The sequence below is a fragment of the Protopterus annectens genome, chromosome 12.part0, assembly GCF_019279795.1.
Source record: "Protopterus annectens isolate FY-2018-M chromosome 12.part0, PAN1.0, whole genome shotgun sequence".
NCBI lineage: Eukaryota > Metazoa > Chordata > Ceratodontiformes > Protopteridae > Protopterus > Protopterus annectens.
In genome coordinates, this window is record NC_056746.1 from 1,291,575,932 (window position 1) to 1,291,595,991 (window position 20,060).

Below are 20,060 nucleotides of genomic sequence, written 5' to 3' on the forward strand. Positions count from 1 at the left end.
TTTGTATGACGTGCGTATTTTCACAAATTCATTGTTTCGTCTACTACTGTTAATGCAAGCCTTAATATAGTTCGAAGTTCACAGATGACTGCAAACTAGGAGCTATAGTCAAGTCCCCAAATGATGTGGACATCCTACAGAAGGCCTTCACTGAGACAGATGCCTGGTGTCAGAGCCATGGCCTCAAACTCAATGCCAAAAAGTGCATTGTTATCCCCTTTGTTAAAAACTCTGTACCCATGAACTACCACATAGGCAGCAGTCTTCTTAATGCTGAATGTGTGATAAGAGATCTTGGGACCCAGGTGGACAGTAGTCTTGCCTTTGATAATCACATTGCCGCAGTAGTCAGGAAATCCTTCTACATGGCACACCTCATCACAAAAGTGTTTTCATCCAGGAAAAAAGAGGTCATTGTTCCCCTCTACTCTACACTCATTAGACCCATTATAGAGTACAATGCCCCTTTTGGAATGTACCTCACAAGACATCTGCAGTAGCTGGAAAGGCCACAGAAATAGCTCACAAAGAGGATTACTGGCCTCAAACAGATGCCCTACACTGACCGTCTCAAAAAACGCCAGCTTTACTTTGTAGCATATCACCTACTCCAAAGTGATCTCTGCCTAACATATAAAGCTATGTCAAACCCAGAGTTGTTGGACATGCACCACCTAAAGAAATCCCAATCCCTCTGAGCTACATGCTCTAGGAACCTAAACCTTATCACCACAATAAACAGGACATGCTGGAGGGATAGATTCCTGTCCCAGAGACTTTCCATACTCTGGAACAAGCTACCCATCTGTGTCAAGCAAAGTTCCTCATTAACACTCTTCAAGAAAAATCTTGATGAGTGGATGGGAAATAGGAAATACACCCCGGGGATCACTTCTGTGGATCTGCTCAACAGGGGCACAGGAAATTAACTTTCTTGGGTTGGCGTAAACCAGGGAACCTTGTTGGCTAGGCTTACTTAGGCCCTTGGGCCGATAGCCTAGTACCTACCTATGAACCTACGAACCTATAGGTAGGTACTGGGCTATCGGCTGAGAAACGTTTGTGTATTTGTGTACAAAGTGATGATTTTTCAGGCAGTAGAGAATCAAAGGGATGTTGTGGAACCATCATATAGTGAGGACGACTGACCTATTGTTACTGGTTTATCTGTTATGAAGTTCTATCATGATACCCACTGTAATGATACCCCTTTACAGAAGCTGCCTTAGGTCACACAGCTCAAAGAATTTTAAAAGATAAAATCTGGTAGTAAGATGATGAAGGGAAATGAAGGTTCTTACTCTATGACAGTGCAACAGCCACATACAAAAATTATGAAACAGAATAAAATACTGAAACACTGACATGAGATTAAGAGCTCAGGTGATGAGGTAGATACATGTGAAGGAAGATTAGCTCATCAAAGTCTGAGTTAGAATTGGTGTGGAAAATAATAAGTCAAGAACGCTGTAATTTGGAAACAAAGTCAGAGAAATATTTGTTTCAAAATCAAGAAAGGAGATAAATCCTCCTAGCATTGCCAGTCTGGTGATTTAGTGACTGACAGGAGGCTGAGATGGATGGCTACAAAAAGCCAATGCTCTTGTGAGGCTGAACATAAAACGCTTTGAGGAATATTTAGAGAACCGCATGAGTAGGATAGGGAGAAAAGTCACTAGGTAGTCAAGGCAGGACAGGAAAAGGAGCTTGTAGAAGTAGAGGAAAAGGTCAAGAAGACTGAAGTCAGTTAGTACAAGGGGGTGGGTGTACTAGTAGGCAGAAACTGTAAAATGATTCACTTCACTGTTCAGAAAACAAAATGGAGGCAGGATGTTAACATGAAAGAAGAGGTAGGAATAAATGGATACAAGAGAAGCAATGGAGAAATAGACATATCCATGGGATATCATGAAAATGTCTGAAGATTATAGCTTAAAACATACCCAGTCAGAAATATGAATTCAGTGTAGCAGAAAGCACACAACACTGCTCATGTAAATACACAGAAGGCAGAGCCTCGTATAGTCCTCATAAGGGCTTTGCATATATATCCCTTACACCATTATTTTTAACCATGGAGTGACCACTGCATTGGGCACAGTGACACAGATTCCAGAATGTAACTTGCCATAAGCATAGCTATGTATAACAGGCTACCTCTTCTCTGAAACAGGCTCTCCATTCATGTGAAGCAGAGTTCCTCCCTAATCAAGTGTAACTTGGACAATTGGATGGGGAACAGGAAATTCATCACTGGTTTGGCACCTACATCTCTAATGGACACAGGTGGCCTGTACATTTTTCATCTCCCAGGCCCCAGCTTGTAAATGTTTCATCTCCCACTTATCAATGGTATCAGAACTTGTCAGAGATTTGGGATGCATGACTAGGCTTAAAAAGGCTCATATAGTCATTATCCTAGTAAAGACTTATAAATCTATGTAAGGTTTATTGCTAAAAACATAAACAGCAAAGAAAAAAGCAAAATTATTCTTGTTGTGCTATGATTACACATCAGACCATAATGACTCTGAGCCTTTCTTGTGCTCTTCAGTGCCATGTCCTGCTTCAGTGTAGCACAGTACACATTCATAGTCGACCCCTACTTGTACAACTCTCAGCCTTTACCAGTGAGTACTAGAAAAGCATACACTAGCACACTGTACTTGAAATGTGCCTTCATGCAAGCACACCTCACTCAGTTCCACACTTGGTAAATGACAGTACCAGTTTCCTACATTTAGGATTCAAACATCATAATGTGTTTTTAAGACTGCATGCCCTTCACTGAGTGGGTGCTACAATGCAAATCAGTAGTGGCTTTCAAGATGATATGGAAAAGGTAAAACAGAGAGCATGGAAGTAGGTAGAAGAGAAGCTGCAAGGTGCTACCTGTAGTAACCTGTAAATGTCTGATTGGCTTGTTTTTCCCTTTCCCAGCAAAATCCTGAATAAGTATATGTGTACTGCATGGTCAGCTTCAGAGAACATTCTAGTCTAATGCTGTGTTGGGATGGCGGTAATGTTGTATATATGTACTACATGGCCAGTTTCAGAAAACATTCCAGTCTAATACGCTGTCGGGCTGGCGGTAATGTTGTTTATGTGTACAGCATGGTCAGCTTCAGAGAACATTCCAGTCTAATACTCTGTTGGGCTGGCAGTAATGTTACCTGGTCAGGTGGCAGACTTGCTTCTGGAGAAATGATGGAAGATGTGAATATACTACTTATGAGTGAACACTGAAAAATAAAAAAGGGTCTTATCAGATTCACTGACTATCTTGCATGTTGCAAAAATCAAAATTATTATATTTTGCATAAAGCACTTAGCCTACATTCCTGGTTATTACTTTGATAAAGGCTGGAGAAGTTTTATTCTTGGAATCTCTAAGTTTGCTGCAAAGATGAACTGTGTTAAGAAATAAAGTTATCAGCAAGGGGCAAGTGGAGTGGTTTACTATACAATGGTGTGCCCTTGTTTGCATTTAGCAGGAGTCAATCTCAAATCATAATTCAGGGACAACAAGTAATCTTATGGCTGTTCAGTAAGCGATGCCTTGCAATGAATTTTAAAGCAATGCAAAACCTGCATAAGTATATAAGCAACATTTTGGAATGGATGGTAAACTGATGCAACATCTACATAAAACATCAAGAATAAATTATACCTTAAAAATAGTTTATGGAACAGCTCTATCAGACTGCTTGAGAAGTGGACGTGAAGTAGAGAACCATGTGACCTGACTGGATGTCGATGTCCTTATGGGTACCTGCAGAAAGGAACTAAGAGCCAGATCTAAAATCTAGTGAATTCTACTACGTAAGCAGCAGGTGAATGAAATACCTTTATTAAACTAAAGATTAAAACTGCTATGCCTTTTTTGTTATTCCTGTTACAGCTGGCACATATATCTAAGTTGACTTCAGTTTGAGCATAATATAGTATTTGTAAAGTCCATACTGGAAGCTGTGTCAGCATTTTATACTGGATGAAAAATGCTTGAAAACAATCAGTGCAGAAAGTATACATGGTATCAGGTGATAGGAATAGCTTGATGGCTCTCTCTAATATTGTATTTGTTAATTACATAATTACATTATTTGTTAATTACATAATATAGAGATGTCACATTACTACTGACCAATGCAGAGAAACGACTAATGGGTGCCTACTGCTGGTGTATGAGTTAGTAGGAAAGATTTTTTTTCTTTTATGAAAGTGTGTGAGATTTGTCATGGTTTTATGAATGGATTCTAACAATATCATGCTAAATGGGCATGTGTTTGAACTGGTTTACTGTGGTAAAATTAATCAATGTAAGACACTGAATATTGGACTTATCAAGTAAAACTATTAAGTTCAACTGTTTCAGATACTGAGCTGTGTATTCATTAGTTTTCTACATTTCTATTTGACCTGAGGGTACGGCTGATAAGGGACTATATGGATCAGTATGGTTACTCAGATATCGGATAAATTAAATGAAAAACAAAAGCAAAATATTAGTGATAATCTTGAAACAGGAGCTAGCAAGGTGATCCCTTATCAGACACCTCTCCAACATTAAATCCTGTTGGCAAGATAAAATATTTCAGTGTAAATATGAAAAGAAATTGAATGAAATAGCTTGAGCATGTAGTTCCTTATGATAATTTTCCAACACTTATTCATTCTGTTTCACAGCAACTGAAAGAACTACCTCTGAAGACAACCCCAGAGCAGGACAGCATCTTGAGTCTTTCTGCTCGCTGCCTCCTCCTCACCTGGCGAGACAACGAGGAGCTAATCCTAAGGATCCCCACGCACGAAATCTCTGCCGCATCCTATCTGCGAGATGATGCACTGCATCTTGTTGTCCTTAAAACAGGTATCTGTCTTTCTAAATCAAGAATCAAGGGACCCATTCCTGTAGAAAGGTAAATAAAACAGGTATCTGTCTTTTTAAATCAAGAATCATGTAACCCATTCTTGTAGTATGGTAAATAAAACAGGTATCTGTCTTTTTAAATGAAGAATCAAGTGACCCATCCCTGAAGTATGGTAAATAAAACAGGTATCTGTCTTTTTAAATCAAGAATTAAGTGACCCATCCCTGAAGTATGGTAAATAAAACAGGTATCTGTCTTTTTAAATCAAGAATTAAGTGACCCATCCCTGAAGTATGGTAAAGCAAATAAGTAATAACTACATAAACAAAGCACACTCTGTGAATATGATGTATTCCTGTCTGTTGACCTTTTGAAGTGTTATGTGGTGTTGTTGAAGATTAAAAGTATAGAGAATTGGAAAGCTGATCAGTGGATTGCTGCAGTTATAGTACTGTTACAGTCATTGTACAAGACTGCGAGGATGAGCTAAGATGTGAGTCATCGGATGAAGGTCTCATTTTACCAGTCAATATATATTCCCTTCCCCACTTGTGGTCATGTGCTTTGGGTACTGACTGAAATGATGAAATTACAGCTAGAAGTAGTAGACATAAAGGTCCTCCACATGGTAGCTTGTCTCACTCTCCATGACAGAGTGAAGAGTTCAGCAATCTGAAAGGACATTAAAGTACAACCAGTACTTTGTTGTTTTGAGGGGAGTCAGTAGAGGTGGCTTAACCAAAGTCTGAGGCTATCTCCTGGACAGCTTTCACAGGAGGTTCACCAAGCACAGCCCAATGGGAGAAGGTCCTGTGGCAGACTTACAACATGTTGGAAGGATTAGACCTCTCATCTTACCTAGGAAAACCTAGTGATCTCAGAAAATGAGCTGGAAACTAATTCTGTTGGTAAGGAAAACTTTTTTATGCTGTTCAGCTTGTAACAACCATAATTCTCAAGAGTTCAAGCTGTTTATAAACTGATGATGATCAAAAGTGAGCATTACTTATCGACTATTTTCATCGAGCCATGTAGGGGCGTCCTACAGTCTAGTCTCATTACATCCCATGATTCTATCTTTTTTTTAGTCACCTGACTCTTATTTTTTCCCTGGCATTGTGATTTTGTGGCTGCAGAATATATTCATAAGTAAATCTCTCGTTCGGCTTCAGAGAAGTACATGTTAAACATTCAACTGCCTATCATTATACATGTTAAACATTCAACTGCCTATCATTATACATGTTAAACATTCAACTGCCTATCATTATACATGTTAAACATTCAACTGCCTATCATTATACATGTTAAACATTCAACTGCCTATCATTATACATGTTAAACATTCAACTGCCTATCATTATACATGTTAAACATTCAACTGCCTATCATTATACATATTAAACATTCAACTGTCTATCATTGTACATGTTAAACATTCAACTGCCTATCATTATACATATTAAACATTCAACTGCCTATCATTATACATATTAAACATTCAACTGCCTATCATTATACATGTTAAACATTCAACTGCCTATCATTATACATATTAAACATTCAACTGCCTATCATTATACATATTAAACATTCAACTGCCTATCATTATTGTCTACTTCCTTTCTGCAGGCATGAAGTACTATGACAAGACACCATTATGTAAATTCATAGCTAGACAGTATCTGCTATTGTCTTGTCATCTCTCCCAAACTGATGCCCCTTCAGTGTTTGCCTATTTCTTCTGCTTATTGAGGAGCCTGTGCTGGATACCATCTTACCCCTTCCTCAAAGAATGAAGGCAGGCTCTTAGATGCTTGGTTTTACCTCCTATTTATATCATCTGACGGCCAAGTAGTGTCCCAAGCTGCTGTCGTTTACACTTTACTCAACACATATATCACTGCTCAGGTAGAGTGGTAGAGGTGATCAGATTCAAGAACAAGCTTGCCTTTCTCTTCTTGTGGTCTGGGAAGGTTTAACTCTTTCATGATGCTTTTTTGTCTTTAGACTGTGACAACTACATCATATCCACCATACAAAAATTATTGTTTTCGGTTAAATTTGGAGCTGTACTCTGCTTAATTAGTTTGTTCAGTCACACAATGTACAAAGGAGGCTAAGAGAATCAATCTTGAATTTGCTTGGTATCCCTCATTTACTGTTAAGAAACTAGTAGAACATGTTAGAAGGATTATACCTCAAACTGTAACACCCTTGCTGTGAATACCCTTTCAAAATATATTATTGTACTCTTATGCATACATTTGCTAGAGTTACAGGCAATAACAGGTGTAGAAAACTCTAGCATCTTAAGGCCTTAATTTAGTAAAATGGATTTGAAAAGAAGATATTGTATTTTGTGTCATGTTATAGAACTATCAGTTAGGGCAATATATATAGATATATGTCTGGGGAATTCCTAGAATGATTACTGTTAGTTTTGTTTATATAATTTTTTTTAGAATTTACTGCTATAAGAATATCTTAGTAATATTATGTGAAGTTATTTAATAATATGGTTATTTATTATGTATACTATGTAGATATTATTTTAGGTCTGTATTAATTATTTGACATTTTTTAAGGATTGTATACACCTTTTAGAGTATATTTTTGAGATCATTTTTAAGAACTGAACAGGAATACAATTTATGTTAGGCAATTAAATTGTTAATTATTTTATTAGCTTATTAGTGGTTGTTCAACTAATTAGTTAATTCATGTACGCATATAAATAGAGGTTGGTTAAATTTGTATTTTATTCTGATGAAGTCCTGACAGTTGGCAGATGAAAACATTGTTTTTTTTTAAGTGTGTGGCATTAACAATAAATATTTTGTGGAGCAATGAATTTATACTGCACTTCACTCAATTGGTCTGAAGTTAGTGGTTGTCAGTAGTATCCGGTGGTGCAGGTTTGGTTTGGTTTGGTGTTTTTTTACTGGACTAGTCTGCTCATTGTTTTGGATTTATTTATTTATTTATTTATTTATTTATTTATTTATTTTGTATGATAATTGTTAGTTTGTTGTGGAAAAGCAAATTCCAGAACACAGATAAGTTATCTTGAAGGGCTTTGCTTAAGCCCTTGGGAAGGTTTTATGGGCTCTAGTAAATATTATATCATCTGTGTATAAATTGACACTGATCTGTAGTACAGGCCAAGGTAGGCTGTTGATGAACAAGGATAGTAAGAATTTTTGAAGGACTGACTGGTATAGGAGCTAATACTGGAGTAACTGTCATTAGCAATAAATTAGAAAGCTGTATTAGCCATTGAAATACATTTGTGGAGAAACCACTGTTGGCTAGTATTGAGTAAGTATGGTGTGATTGGCATTTTCAAAGCTCATTTTGAATAAATAAATGTTCACCTTGTTTCATGTTTGTTCATATTTTATTTATTAAGGTCTATGTAGTAGACATTGTGCTGTATTTGAGCAAAATGTATGTTCACTATTGGTTAATAATGTAAGATTTTAGGATATACTTGGGCATGTGATCACACAGTTATTTCCGTTTTTTCCTAGAGGGTATATTTTTGTGATTGGCTAATAGTGACTGAACAAAGAGAGGATACTTTACAGTATGGTTTGAATGGCTCATTCTTAAAACATTCTGGAACACCCAGAAGAAATCCACAAAACACAGGAAGGACATACAGACTCCACATAGAAGGCACCCCAGCCAAGAATCAAACCAGAGAGCCTCTTCCATTCACCCTATGGTTCTGGCACCTATGGTATTATTTGACCTGACAACAACAACTCGAGAAGAATCATTTATTACACCTGCCTTGCACTCTAGGTTTCTAGGGAATAGTAACTCTTTTAGATATAGTCAGGAATATAGCAAAGCTTATTTTAGATATTTTTCTTCATTTATTTGAGACTGTCCTGCAATGTTGTTTTAAATATTTCCTGTGATTTTGAACTTTGATGTCACTGTAAATATATATTTAGTATTCTCTTGTTCTTTTATTATTTATTATTAGGTATATTTAAACATTTCATTGTGGCTGATCTGTCTTGAGATATTTAACTTCAGAGGGTACTTGCATATTTATTTGGTGACACTGTGGGCCACTCCTAATAGCCTTGCTCTTGGTCAAGCTATCATTTTTATTAATAGTAACATTACACAATAAGATCGGACACCCTTTGTTAAGTGTCTTAAAGTAGCTGATAAGGAGCTGGCTGGTGGCAGTAATAATTCTATAATTTGGGCAAAAGGGACCATAGCTAGCAAACCTGTGCCAGCCTTTCCCAGGTGTATGCGCGCGCGTGTGTGTGTGTGTGTGTGTGTGTGTGTGTGTATAAATCAAACCTCAAAAAGCATGTGTGTCAGCTACTTTGGCAGGGACATGAAGCACTGGTTGGACAGAGATGGAGCTGGAGGTCTTGGCTTGGCCACTTAGCTGAGATCTCAACTCTATAGCTGTGCCATTGGAGAGTCTTGTTGCAGATCTGGGGAAAGAGGAGAAACCACCCCCGAACTGACTGTGGTCTCTGTGTGTGCACCTAAGGGAAATTGCACTTGATGCAGAGAGCTGTATCTGGAAATACTGTGTGTGTACCCTGTCATCCTCCCAGTGTACATCCCCTACTAGAGCTGGTGGTGAGGATTGAGGCACCTTGATTACTAGTTCAGTGGACTAGGGCATCATAGACTCGAACTAGCTATCTTTGTGACCCTATACACATTTATAATGAAACGTATTTACAGAGTAATTAATTTAACTCTGAATCTAGGGCAGGAGAGCGTAGTAGTTGATGATGTATAGGGGTGGGAGAGGGGTAAGAGATGAACAGTAAAGGGATTGTGAATGACTGACAGGGAGTAGTGAAAGATATGTGAAAGAAAGGGGAACTCTGGTAAAGACGAATATTATAGCAGGAGTTGATCCAAAGGGGATTAGTCTGGGGTGATGTATGGAGAGGAGGACTATTTTTTATTCAGGGATTATGCATTTGAAGAGACACTTTACAATTAAATATTTTAACTCAGATTTAAAAGTAGATTGATTTCAATTTGTTTGAGTGGGTATGGGATACTATTCCATTTTTAGAGACACAGTTGGAGTGCGGGAAGACTCCAGTTAGGTTGTTAGGCCTGGATATTATGAGTAAGACTTTGCCTGTAGAATGTAGTGCTCTGTTCAGGGAGTAACGTTGACTGATATGTTTTGGACTAGGGCAATTGTCTAAGTCATTGATTGTTTTATGGGTGATGACTAGCAGAGAGTGTTTCAGAACATGGAAAAGCTCTAACCGGTTTCTTTGCCTGAAAGAAATGCAGAGGCAAGCTCAATATGGTTGATTAGCAGTAAATGTAGCCATTTTATTATGATGTTTTTCAGGCTTTGTGGTTTGGATGAAGCCAAGGCTGGAGAGTCCAGGAGAAACATAAAGCAATATTTTTCCTACATTGTCTGTGAGGTAAGGTTTTACTCTGTAAAGAGACCCCACTTTACTGTGTGTTTTGGGGGAGAGGTTTACCTGTAGGATAGGCTGGTCAGATTTTAGATGGTCATCTATAGTGTCTCCTAACAGTTTGGTATGTGAATCTATTTTTATTTTTGTGCATTTATTTATTTATTTATTTTATTTTATTTTTTATTTTTTATTTTTTTTTGATGGTATTCTAAAGAGTTGCTTTTGGGTGACTAGTTTTTTGAATGTGATTAAGATTATTATGGTTTTCCGTTGGGTGACTAGTTGTTTGAATGTGATTAACATTATTATGGTTTTCCGTTGGGGGACTAGTTGTTTGAATGTGATTAAGATTATTATGGTTTTCCGTTGGGTGACTAGTTGTTTGAATGTGATTAAGATTATTATGGTTTTCCATTGGGTGGCTAGTTGTTTGAATGTGATTAACATTATTATGGTTTTCCGTTGGGTGACTAGTTGGTTGAATGTGATTAAGATTATTATGGTTTTCCATTGGGTGGCTAGTTGTTTGAATGTGATTAACATTATTATGGTTTTCCATTGGGGGACTAGTTGTTTGGATGTGGAAATACTCAATATGTAAACCATTAATGATAAGGTTGAATAGTAGGGGTCCAGTATTGATCCCTGGTGGGACAGACACTGAAATGACAGACAACGAGGAAAAGTAATTGTGCCATTTTACAGACTGTTGACAATTAGACAGGTAGTTATGAACCTACTGAACTGCCTGTAGACAGATAGAGGAAGACAATGGAGACCAGGTTGCTGTTTTTGGTCAATTAAGTTAATGTAATTTAGTAAGGCAGTGGTGGCACTATGATTTGACCAAAATCCTGCTGAGTTGAAGGAAGGGGATTATTATCAGAGTTGAACTTTAGGACTTGCACATGATTCGATTTTTTCAAGGGTTTTAGATAGCAAGTACAGTTAAGGTTGTGAGTTGTTATCCTTGTGATATCGGGTTTGGTTCCCTCAGTCCTCATTTGCCTACTGTGTTACCTTGAGCAAGTAACGTAACTAGCCATTGCTCTTAAGTCGCCTCTGAAAAGGGACTATAAGTCCAGTAGGTCTCCATGGTTAACAAGTAGATATTTATTTATTATTTGGGAATGGGCTTACTGTGCATCAGTACCCCCAGCAGGGTATTAATGTACAAGTAATGGCTGGTAAAAAAAACAGTCCGCCACTTCATGGCTGCTTATCAAGCCACCGTGGAGCACGGACTGAGAAAAACGAAATGTCTGCCATTACTTTACACTTGCTAAGCAGAGCTTTTGCTGTTTATTGAGTGTAAAATGTTAAAAAAAGAAGACAAAAAAAAAGGTGTGTGTGTGTGTGTGTGTGTGTGTGTGTGTGTGTGTGTGTGTGTGTGTGTGTGTGTGTGTGTGTGTGTGTGTGTTTGTGTGTGTGCGTGAGTGTATGCATGTATGTCAGTGAAAGTGAGAGTGAGATATTATTTTATATTCGCTAAGCACTGCTTTTGCAGTTTAGCATGTGTAAAATAAAAAAAGAGAAAAAAATATAGCATGCGTGAGCGACTGTATGCATGTATGAGAGTAAGAGAGAGAAAGTGCTCAATCGTGTGTGTGTGTGTGTGTGTGTGTGTGTGTGTGTGTGTGTGTGTGTGTGTGTGTGTGTGTGTGTGTGTGTGCGTGTGTGCGTGTGTGTGTGTGTGTGTGTGTGTGTGTGTGTGTGTGTGTGTGTGTGTGTGTGTGTGTGTGTCTGTGTGAGAGAGAGAGAGACAGAGAGAGAGAGACAGTGAGTGAGTGAAGTGCGAAAGTGAAACAACGATCCCCTGGTAGCATGTGTAAGAGACAGTGAAGAGAGAATGATCACTGCCAGGCCTTTAAGAATAGGCTCTCTGTAAAATTGTTGTGTTTTACAAGTACTGTTTTATTTTTTTAATATATTTTGGATGTAAAATGCTTTCTCCAACACCATTAACATATACTATAGCAAGTATGAATCATTAGGCAGAGGAACTGTTTTACATCAAAAATATATTAAAAAATAAAATAGAACTTAAAAAAAATACATAAGTAAGTAAAACACAACAATTTTAGAGAGAGCCCAATCTCTAAGTGCAATAAAGCCCTCCAGGGTGTGTGTTAATGTGTAATTAATGCCCTTCCAGGGGTCTAGAAGCCCTCCACCTGTGGCTTTGGGCCTCACAGCACCTCTGAGTGGGCATTAATTACACATTAACACACACCCTGTTGGGCATTATTGCTTGCTTATTGCTATTGCCTGGTGGTTTGAAAGTTCTGAAAATGATCCTCCCTTAAGTAGAGGTATAATACAGGACTTCTTCCATAGTTCTGGGACATTTACCAGTTTATGACCATTGATATATGTATGGTAAGCTTTTGCTTCAGTAGGAGTCCTCATATATATATATATATATATATATATATATATATATATATATATATATATGGGTCTACTTCTGTTTGTCGAAAACACACTTTCTTATCAAACAGAAGATCGAACCCACTTAAACGTTAGTGCACTACATCAACAGTGCACTTTCGCAAAAGCCGATTCACCGAAGCACATTACAGTGGGGATAAGAAAATATATCCTTTTCCCCACTGTAGTGCGATCTCAGAGTTAGTATATTTAAGTAGGAGGGGTGTGGGGGACGCAGGGGGACTTGTCCCCCTGCAAAATAGTGTTTAAAGTAGTTTGCTTTGAATCGGCTTTTGCAAAAGTACACTTTCGATGTTGTGCACTTTCACGGAAGTGGGGTTTTACTTTTCTTGTTTGAGATTACGAAATTTCGATCAAGAAAAGTAGACCCATGTATATATATATATATATATATATATATATATATATATATATATATATATATATATATAAAATATATTTATATATATTCTGAGAGTAGAAGACATGGTATTAAGGAGCTTGGTTTGTGATTGTGAAGGTGTTTTTTTTAATGGTGGTGGTGGGTATTGGTTCAAATGGAAAATGATGGCTTGCGGTTATACCTTTGTGTTGGAATGAAGATGGTACAATTATCTTCTTGTCTGACTATGGATGCTAATGTTTGGGTGAAATGTTTCAAATAGTGCATGAGAATGACTTCATAGGTAGTTAAGATTGAAGATGTTGGTTGGTTGACTCCATCACGGTTGATAAGTTTGTTCACAGAATTCCAAAACAGTTTAGGGTTGGAGTGTGTGTCTCTGGGAATTCTGTGTAGTAGGCAGTCTTGTCTTGTTGTTGAGATATTTAGCCCAATTTCTGAGGGTCCTATAGTGCTTTAGATTTGCAGAGGTGTTATCTGTCCAAGCTTTCCAGACTTTATCCCTCAGTTGCATTATGTCCTTTATATAATTATTAACCATGGTGTTGAATGAAACTTTACTTCTACATTGTACAGTAGCCAATGGTTTATTGTGGTTATTTGAATAAATGTTAACTTCAGAAATTAAATTTCCTTGTTCTGCAGGAATATATTACTGTTATATAATAAAAAGAGTGATCTGCTCTGTAGTCTTTAGCTCAATAAAGGTTAAGGATTGCATATATCTGAAAACAGCATAGGACTGGGGCAAATAATCGGATACATCACTGAAGAAATGACAGAAGAGGGGAGGAAACAAATATTAAAGAAAGATGGAAGAGAACTGATGGGCAAACGATGACATGTTATCGAATAAACAAGGAAAGAGATGAGGAAACCATTATTTTAAAAATAAGCAGAACTGGTATGCATGGAAGAGTAGCAGGTGCACACTTTCCTATATTCAGTAACTATACAGGAGACAATGAAAAATTATCAATATTGTTTTTTTTTAATTCCATCCCATATGTCAGACTGTTAAGATCATGATACAAGATGCATTAAAATGCACTCGGTGTGTCTTCTGTCTAGCCAAATGTTCAAATTTGGTAGAGAAACCACAGTCAGACAGGTTTTGAGTAAATATGGTGTGACTGGCATTTTCAAAGCTCATTTCAAATCAATAAATGCCGTTGCCCTTGTTCCATGTTTGTTCATATTTTATTTGTTAGGGTCTATATACAGTAACAGAAATTGTGTTGCATTTGGGCAAAATCTGTGTTCCTTATCAGTTAATATGTCATGTATTGGATATACTTGGCATGTGATCATAGATAGTTTTTTCAATCAGTAAATATATTTTTAATAGATTAGCAAAACAGTACATCACTTTGCCTTTGTTTAAGATATGTTTAACTCATATGCTCACAAATGTGCAGAAAGAAGATAAATGATTCAGTCTCTGTACTTCCAAAACCCTATAGCAAGGTGCATGACTGAATATTTTCTCCAACAGTATACCATTGTAGCATACTTAGGTATATTATTTCATATAATCAGTGTCAGACCCCAACACGTAAGTAAGAGTTTATCCTAAAATTACAATAGATGTATTCTTTTCTGAAAGAATATGTTAGGCCTAATATAAATGCTGAATTCTTAACTTTGTATCAGACAAAATACTTCATGATAAAGATAATATAATAGCCATATATGCTCACTAAATGGGATTCTTTATCTTTTAGGTCTTGGTGTTGACCCTGTTCCTGCTGGGGGAAGCTTAGAAAGAAGACAGCCAGGTAATGTCATGGAAAGCAATCAACCAAGCGGCAGCATGGAGAGGACTCCTGTCAGCAATGTGGATCGTAAACAGCCAGGAGGGACCATGGAGCGGAGGCATACTATTTGCAGTTTAGACTGGAAAATGGCAGGAAGCAACTCTGAAAACAAACAAACAGGGGGGAGTCTCGAGAGGAAACAGCAATCAGGGGGTAGCTGGGAGAGGAAGCAAACAGGAAGGACATTCGGTAGCTGGGAGCACAAGCAGACATACGCTGGAAGCTGGGAAAGAAGACAAACCTGTAAAACTGGTGGCAGTTGGGATAAAAGGCAAACAGGTAAAACTGGTGGAAGCTGGGAGCGCAGAAACACTGGAGGGAGTTGGGAAAGAAGGCAAACCTACAGTGGAAGCTGGGAACGAGGAAAAACCTATGGAAGCTGGGAAAGAAGGCACACTGGGAGCAACCCACTGGATCCTCAGGAGCCCAGCCCAGAAGCATACTGTAACCTTATCATTTTAGCTGTCTCCAACAGGGTAAGTTGTTTAAAACAGAAAATCTGGCAGAGCTCTGCTGACTGAAGAAAGTCTAATGTGTGTGTCTTAAGACTGTGCAGAGCCACAGATATTTTGGAGTTTCAATTCTGCTTCTTGAAATACATTTACAGATTTGTTTTCATGATTTACACAATGTAAAATTAAAATAACCTTACAGATTAAGATAACTAGTTATTTATCCTTAGGGATACCTTTCATTTCTAGAAATGACTATTATGTTGTTGGCAATATTCTTTACAGCTATTTCAGCAGTCTGATGTTTCAAGGATTTTGTTTACTGTGAGCTAGAACCCCCTACCTACTTCTTAGATTCATCACTGTGACCAAAAAAAAATCATCGGTAGGAATTTAACTACTTTTGATTCATGCCTCAATATTTTGGGAGTTCTCACTGAATTAATCCCAGTTAGATACAAGCAATCAAAGTGGCAAACCAGAAGTTTGACTAAAACTCAAATTACCATACTTTTCTGTAAGATAATTAGGAAGAGTCCATTGAAACTATTTTAGGGGCCAACTGATAAAAATTGACAAAACACAGTGCAAAATGAAAATAACAAATTCATTTTTTCTTACAGACAACAATAAATCTTCCTTTTTTATTTTACTTTTAATATGCGTTAGTACAGTACACTAAACAGGAGACTAATCAGTGGCAGCGTGCATTGGATGAAATGTTGTGCACACTTTCTTCTCACTGTAAGCATTTCGATTCCTTTAATATTTTAACTGCGAGTAAATGCATATAGAGTGGCATACTGGCAAAGTGGTTAGCATTACTGACTCACAGTACGTGGTTCTGCAGTTCTGGCCTTGGGCGGAAGCCCTCCATGTGGAATATGCAGATCTTATTCACTTAGGTTCATAGGTTCATACGTTGTTACTAAGATAACAACCCCTAGGGTCCCATGCATCCCAAACTGTTTGGGTCCCACAATTCATGGGGGGTTGGGGGGTATGTTAGTAATGAGGTAACTAATGATTTGTATGGGGTTGTTAATTAGGATAATACTTTTCTTATTGATGGCTTCTGTCCTTAAGAGACATGGGGCAGACTGGTGGTAAATTGATAATTTCCCATCCGATTGCCAAGATTTTGTTTGAATAGGGTTAGGGGTGAACTCTGTTTTACATGGATGGGGAGCCTATTCCATATTGCTGGGATCCTTTGGGACACATATCTGTCTCTCCAGCATGTTCTGTTTGTGTCAAAAGCAAAGTTCACATCCCTTACACATGGGACTTTGCTAGATGCTCTGGTTTCCTCCTACCACCAAAAGGTGTGTCTGAAATGGATTGGCATTCATCTACATTGTCTGTAGGTATGCTTATCATGTGGGAATGAGTTTGTATGTCCCTATGATGTGCTGGTGTTCCATTCAGGAGCAATTCCACTGCCTGGCACCTACTGAGTGCCAGGATAGGCTCCAACCCCCTCCCCAACACTGGATTAAGTGGGTAATCAGAGAGTCTATGAATACATACAAGTTTATTTCACTTAGTAAACATCCAACTGTAAATGTATTCACTTTGGGTACAATAACTGTAAATTCCATCACTGAAAATATCAAATCTACATTAAATTAAAACAGTATAAATCAAAAATATGCACACACGACCAGGTAAATAGCACTACCGAAAAGCACAGCTGATATAAAATCACCAACCTACTAACTGTACAATGGAAACCACAATACAAAACTATCAAATATTACCACAGGACAGTATAAATAAAACTAAAATACAAACACACCTATATGATCTTCATTTTCTCTTGGCACCCTGCACTATACAAGTGGTTTTAATAGGAGGCCCCATCGCGACAACACTCATTTATAAATACCAACTTCAAGGTCCCAACAGACGCTAATAAAGGCAGCCTCTCTTACTAAGGATTCTTTCAATCTTCTGCATGTCAGTCATTCCAGTTTACATAGCAAGCTATGTCTGTCCATTCATAGTAAATTAGTTCTTCTGCACTCTTTGACAGCTTGATCTGTCAGGGTTATCTAACGTGGTGTGCATAAAGCTTCTTAATTCACTGGATCATAGGAGTCAAAGGAAAAAGCTTTGGGGGGAATAACCACTTAGTTAACAAAATTAAACAAGTACACATAAACTGCAGACTACAAAATGCAAAGGGCGGGAGGTGACTAGTAGGTATGGAATGACCAACAAATGCTTAACCTCCTCTAATCCAGATTTCCCAGCTTTCAAGATGATGGTTTATTTAGAGCTGGGGGGGGTTTACTAGTGAAACTGTCATGATGGGGGTCCTGGTACTGAAGCCATATTAGAAAAAGAAATATAAAAAGAAAGATTTTCAGAGCAGTCCAAACACTCAGCAGTCCATTCAAGTATATTTACTACCTACTGCCCACATCAGCCATTTCATTAATAACTAGAGGAGTCGAATACATTTGGAACAGAAAACTGTCCAAAACTGATCTATATGACACACAGGTAGAATTTTCCATTGTTTTCTTTTTCTAGACCACATGCTTCACCTTTCCTTCCATGGCCTCTGCATCCTCATCCATGGAAAGGTAATTTGCTGTTCCTTCATCTGTTATACTGAGAATTCCAAGCAAAGCACACAAGACCCAGCGAGCATAGCCATCATCCAATGGAGGATAGGAATTTTTGTTTATTTTTTTGCATAGTCATAACATCTTTCCAACTGTTAGCTAGCAAGCACAGTGCAATTTGTACTGTTTGAGGCCTGACCAAGGGTATGTGCTTCCACACACTTGCTATGCTTGGGTACAGTGCAGTGCACTGCTGCTCCGCCATACTCGATCCCTTATGAATGGAAGGCACGTTGTAGATCTTCCTGCAGGTGCTACCCTACAGTGCCTCTAGAATCAATCTTTCCATTCTGGGATGAGTAAGTCAGTGTTAAACATTTGTTTCCATCCCTTCCTGGAAGGCTTCTCCAGACTCTAGACTGCTAAGTGAACGTGGGTCATTTCGGCTACACTAGGGACTTACACATTATTTAGCACAGATACACCTATTAATAAGTACTGGACTAGTGTTAGATGATACAAACAGCATTCATCACCATAACAAGGCATTCTGATAAACAAAATACACATAGGAGGTAAAAAGATCTGAATATTACTAATTAGGTCTTGCTATACATAAATCATCCTCTTATCATCTTGGAAACTCAGAGAATAAAACTGAAGATTACTAATTAGATTCCCCACGAATGAAAGTAACCATCCAAAACATGTAAATTCCATTATTATAAAGTCCTACATAGACAGGGTTTCCTAGAAATAGCTTCAGTACCTTTAGTTTATGTAGAACACTACAACTCAACATGACTTGGCCAGCAGGGGTACCAGTACATTAGCCCACACAGTGTAATATTTATTGGGTATCTGTTCTTTGAGATTAGATATAAGGCAGTGCTAATGTATTCACACATTCCGGGACTATGTATATTACAAACACAAGGCAGTACTAATGTATATACTACAGTCAGGGACCTGTGTACATACAGGTATAAGGCAATACTAACATATATACTACAGTCAGGGACCTGTGTACATACAGATATAAGGCAATACTAACATATATACTACAGTCGGGGACCTGTACACTTACAGGTATAAGGCAATATTAATGTGTTTAGTACAGTCAGGGACCTGTGTACTTACAGATATAAGGCAATACTAATGCATTTAGTGCAGTCAGGGACCTGTGTACATACAGGTATAAGGCAATACTAATGCGTTTAGTGCAGTCAGGGACCTGTGTACATACAGGTATAAGGCAATACTAATGCGTTTAGTGCAGTCAGGGACCTGTGTACATACAGGTATAAGGCAATACTAATGCGTTTAGTGCAGTCAGGGACCTGTGTACATACAGGTATAAGGCAATACTAATGCGTTTAGTGCAGTCAGGGACCTGTGCACTTACAGGTATAAGGCAATACTAATGTGTTTAGTACAGTCAGGGACCTGTGTACATACAGATATAAGGCAATACTAATGTGTTTACTACAGTCAGGGACTTGTGTACATACAGATATAAGGCAATACTAATGTGTTTAGTACAGTCAGGGACCTGTGTACATACAGGTATAAGGCAATACTAATGCGTTTAGTGCAGTCAGGGACCTGTGTACATACAGGTATAAGGCAATACTAATGCGTTTAGTGCAGTCAGGGACCTGTGTACATACAGGTATAAGGCAATACTAATGTGTTTAGTACAGTTAGGGACCTGTGTACTTACAGGTATAAGGCAATATTAATGTGTTTAGTACAGTTAGGGACCTGTGTACATAGAGATATAATGTAATACTAATGTGTTTAGTACAGTCAGGGACTTGTGTACTTACAGATATAAGGCAATACTAATGTGTTTAGTACAGTTAGGGACCTGTGTACTTACAGGTATAAGGCAATATTAATGTGTTTTGTACAGTTAGGGACCTGTGTACTTACAGATATAAGGCAGTAGTGCAGTGTTTAGTACAGTCGGGGACCTGTGTACTTACAGGTATAAGGCAATACTAATGTGTTTAGTACAGTTAGGGACCTGTGTACTTACAGGTATAAGGCAATATTAATGTGTTTTGTACAGTT

General features: G+C 37.9%; 1 protein-coding gene across 1 annotated transcript in view; it reads left to right on the forward strand.

Moving 5' to 3' along the window:
• Positions 1-20,060, forward strand: part of CCM2L (CCM2 like scaffold protein) — a 382,173-nt gene that overhangs the window by 181,831 nt on the left and 180,282 nt on the right. The window contains exons 4-5 of the mRNA XM_044090342.1: positions 4,687-4,870; positions 14,867-15,435. Of these exons, the coding sequence (XP_043946277.1) occupies positions 4,687-4,870; positions 14,867-15,435 (753 nt within the window). The remainder of the gene's footprint in view (positions 1-4,686; positions 4,871-14,866; positions 15,436-20,060) is intronic.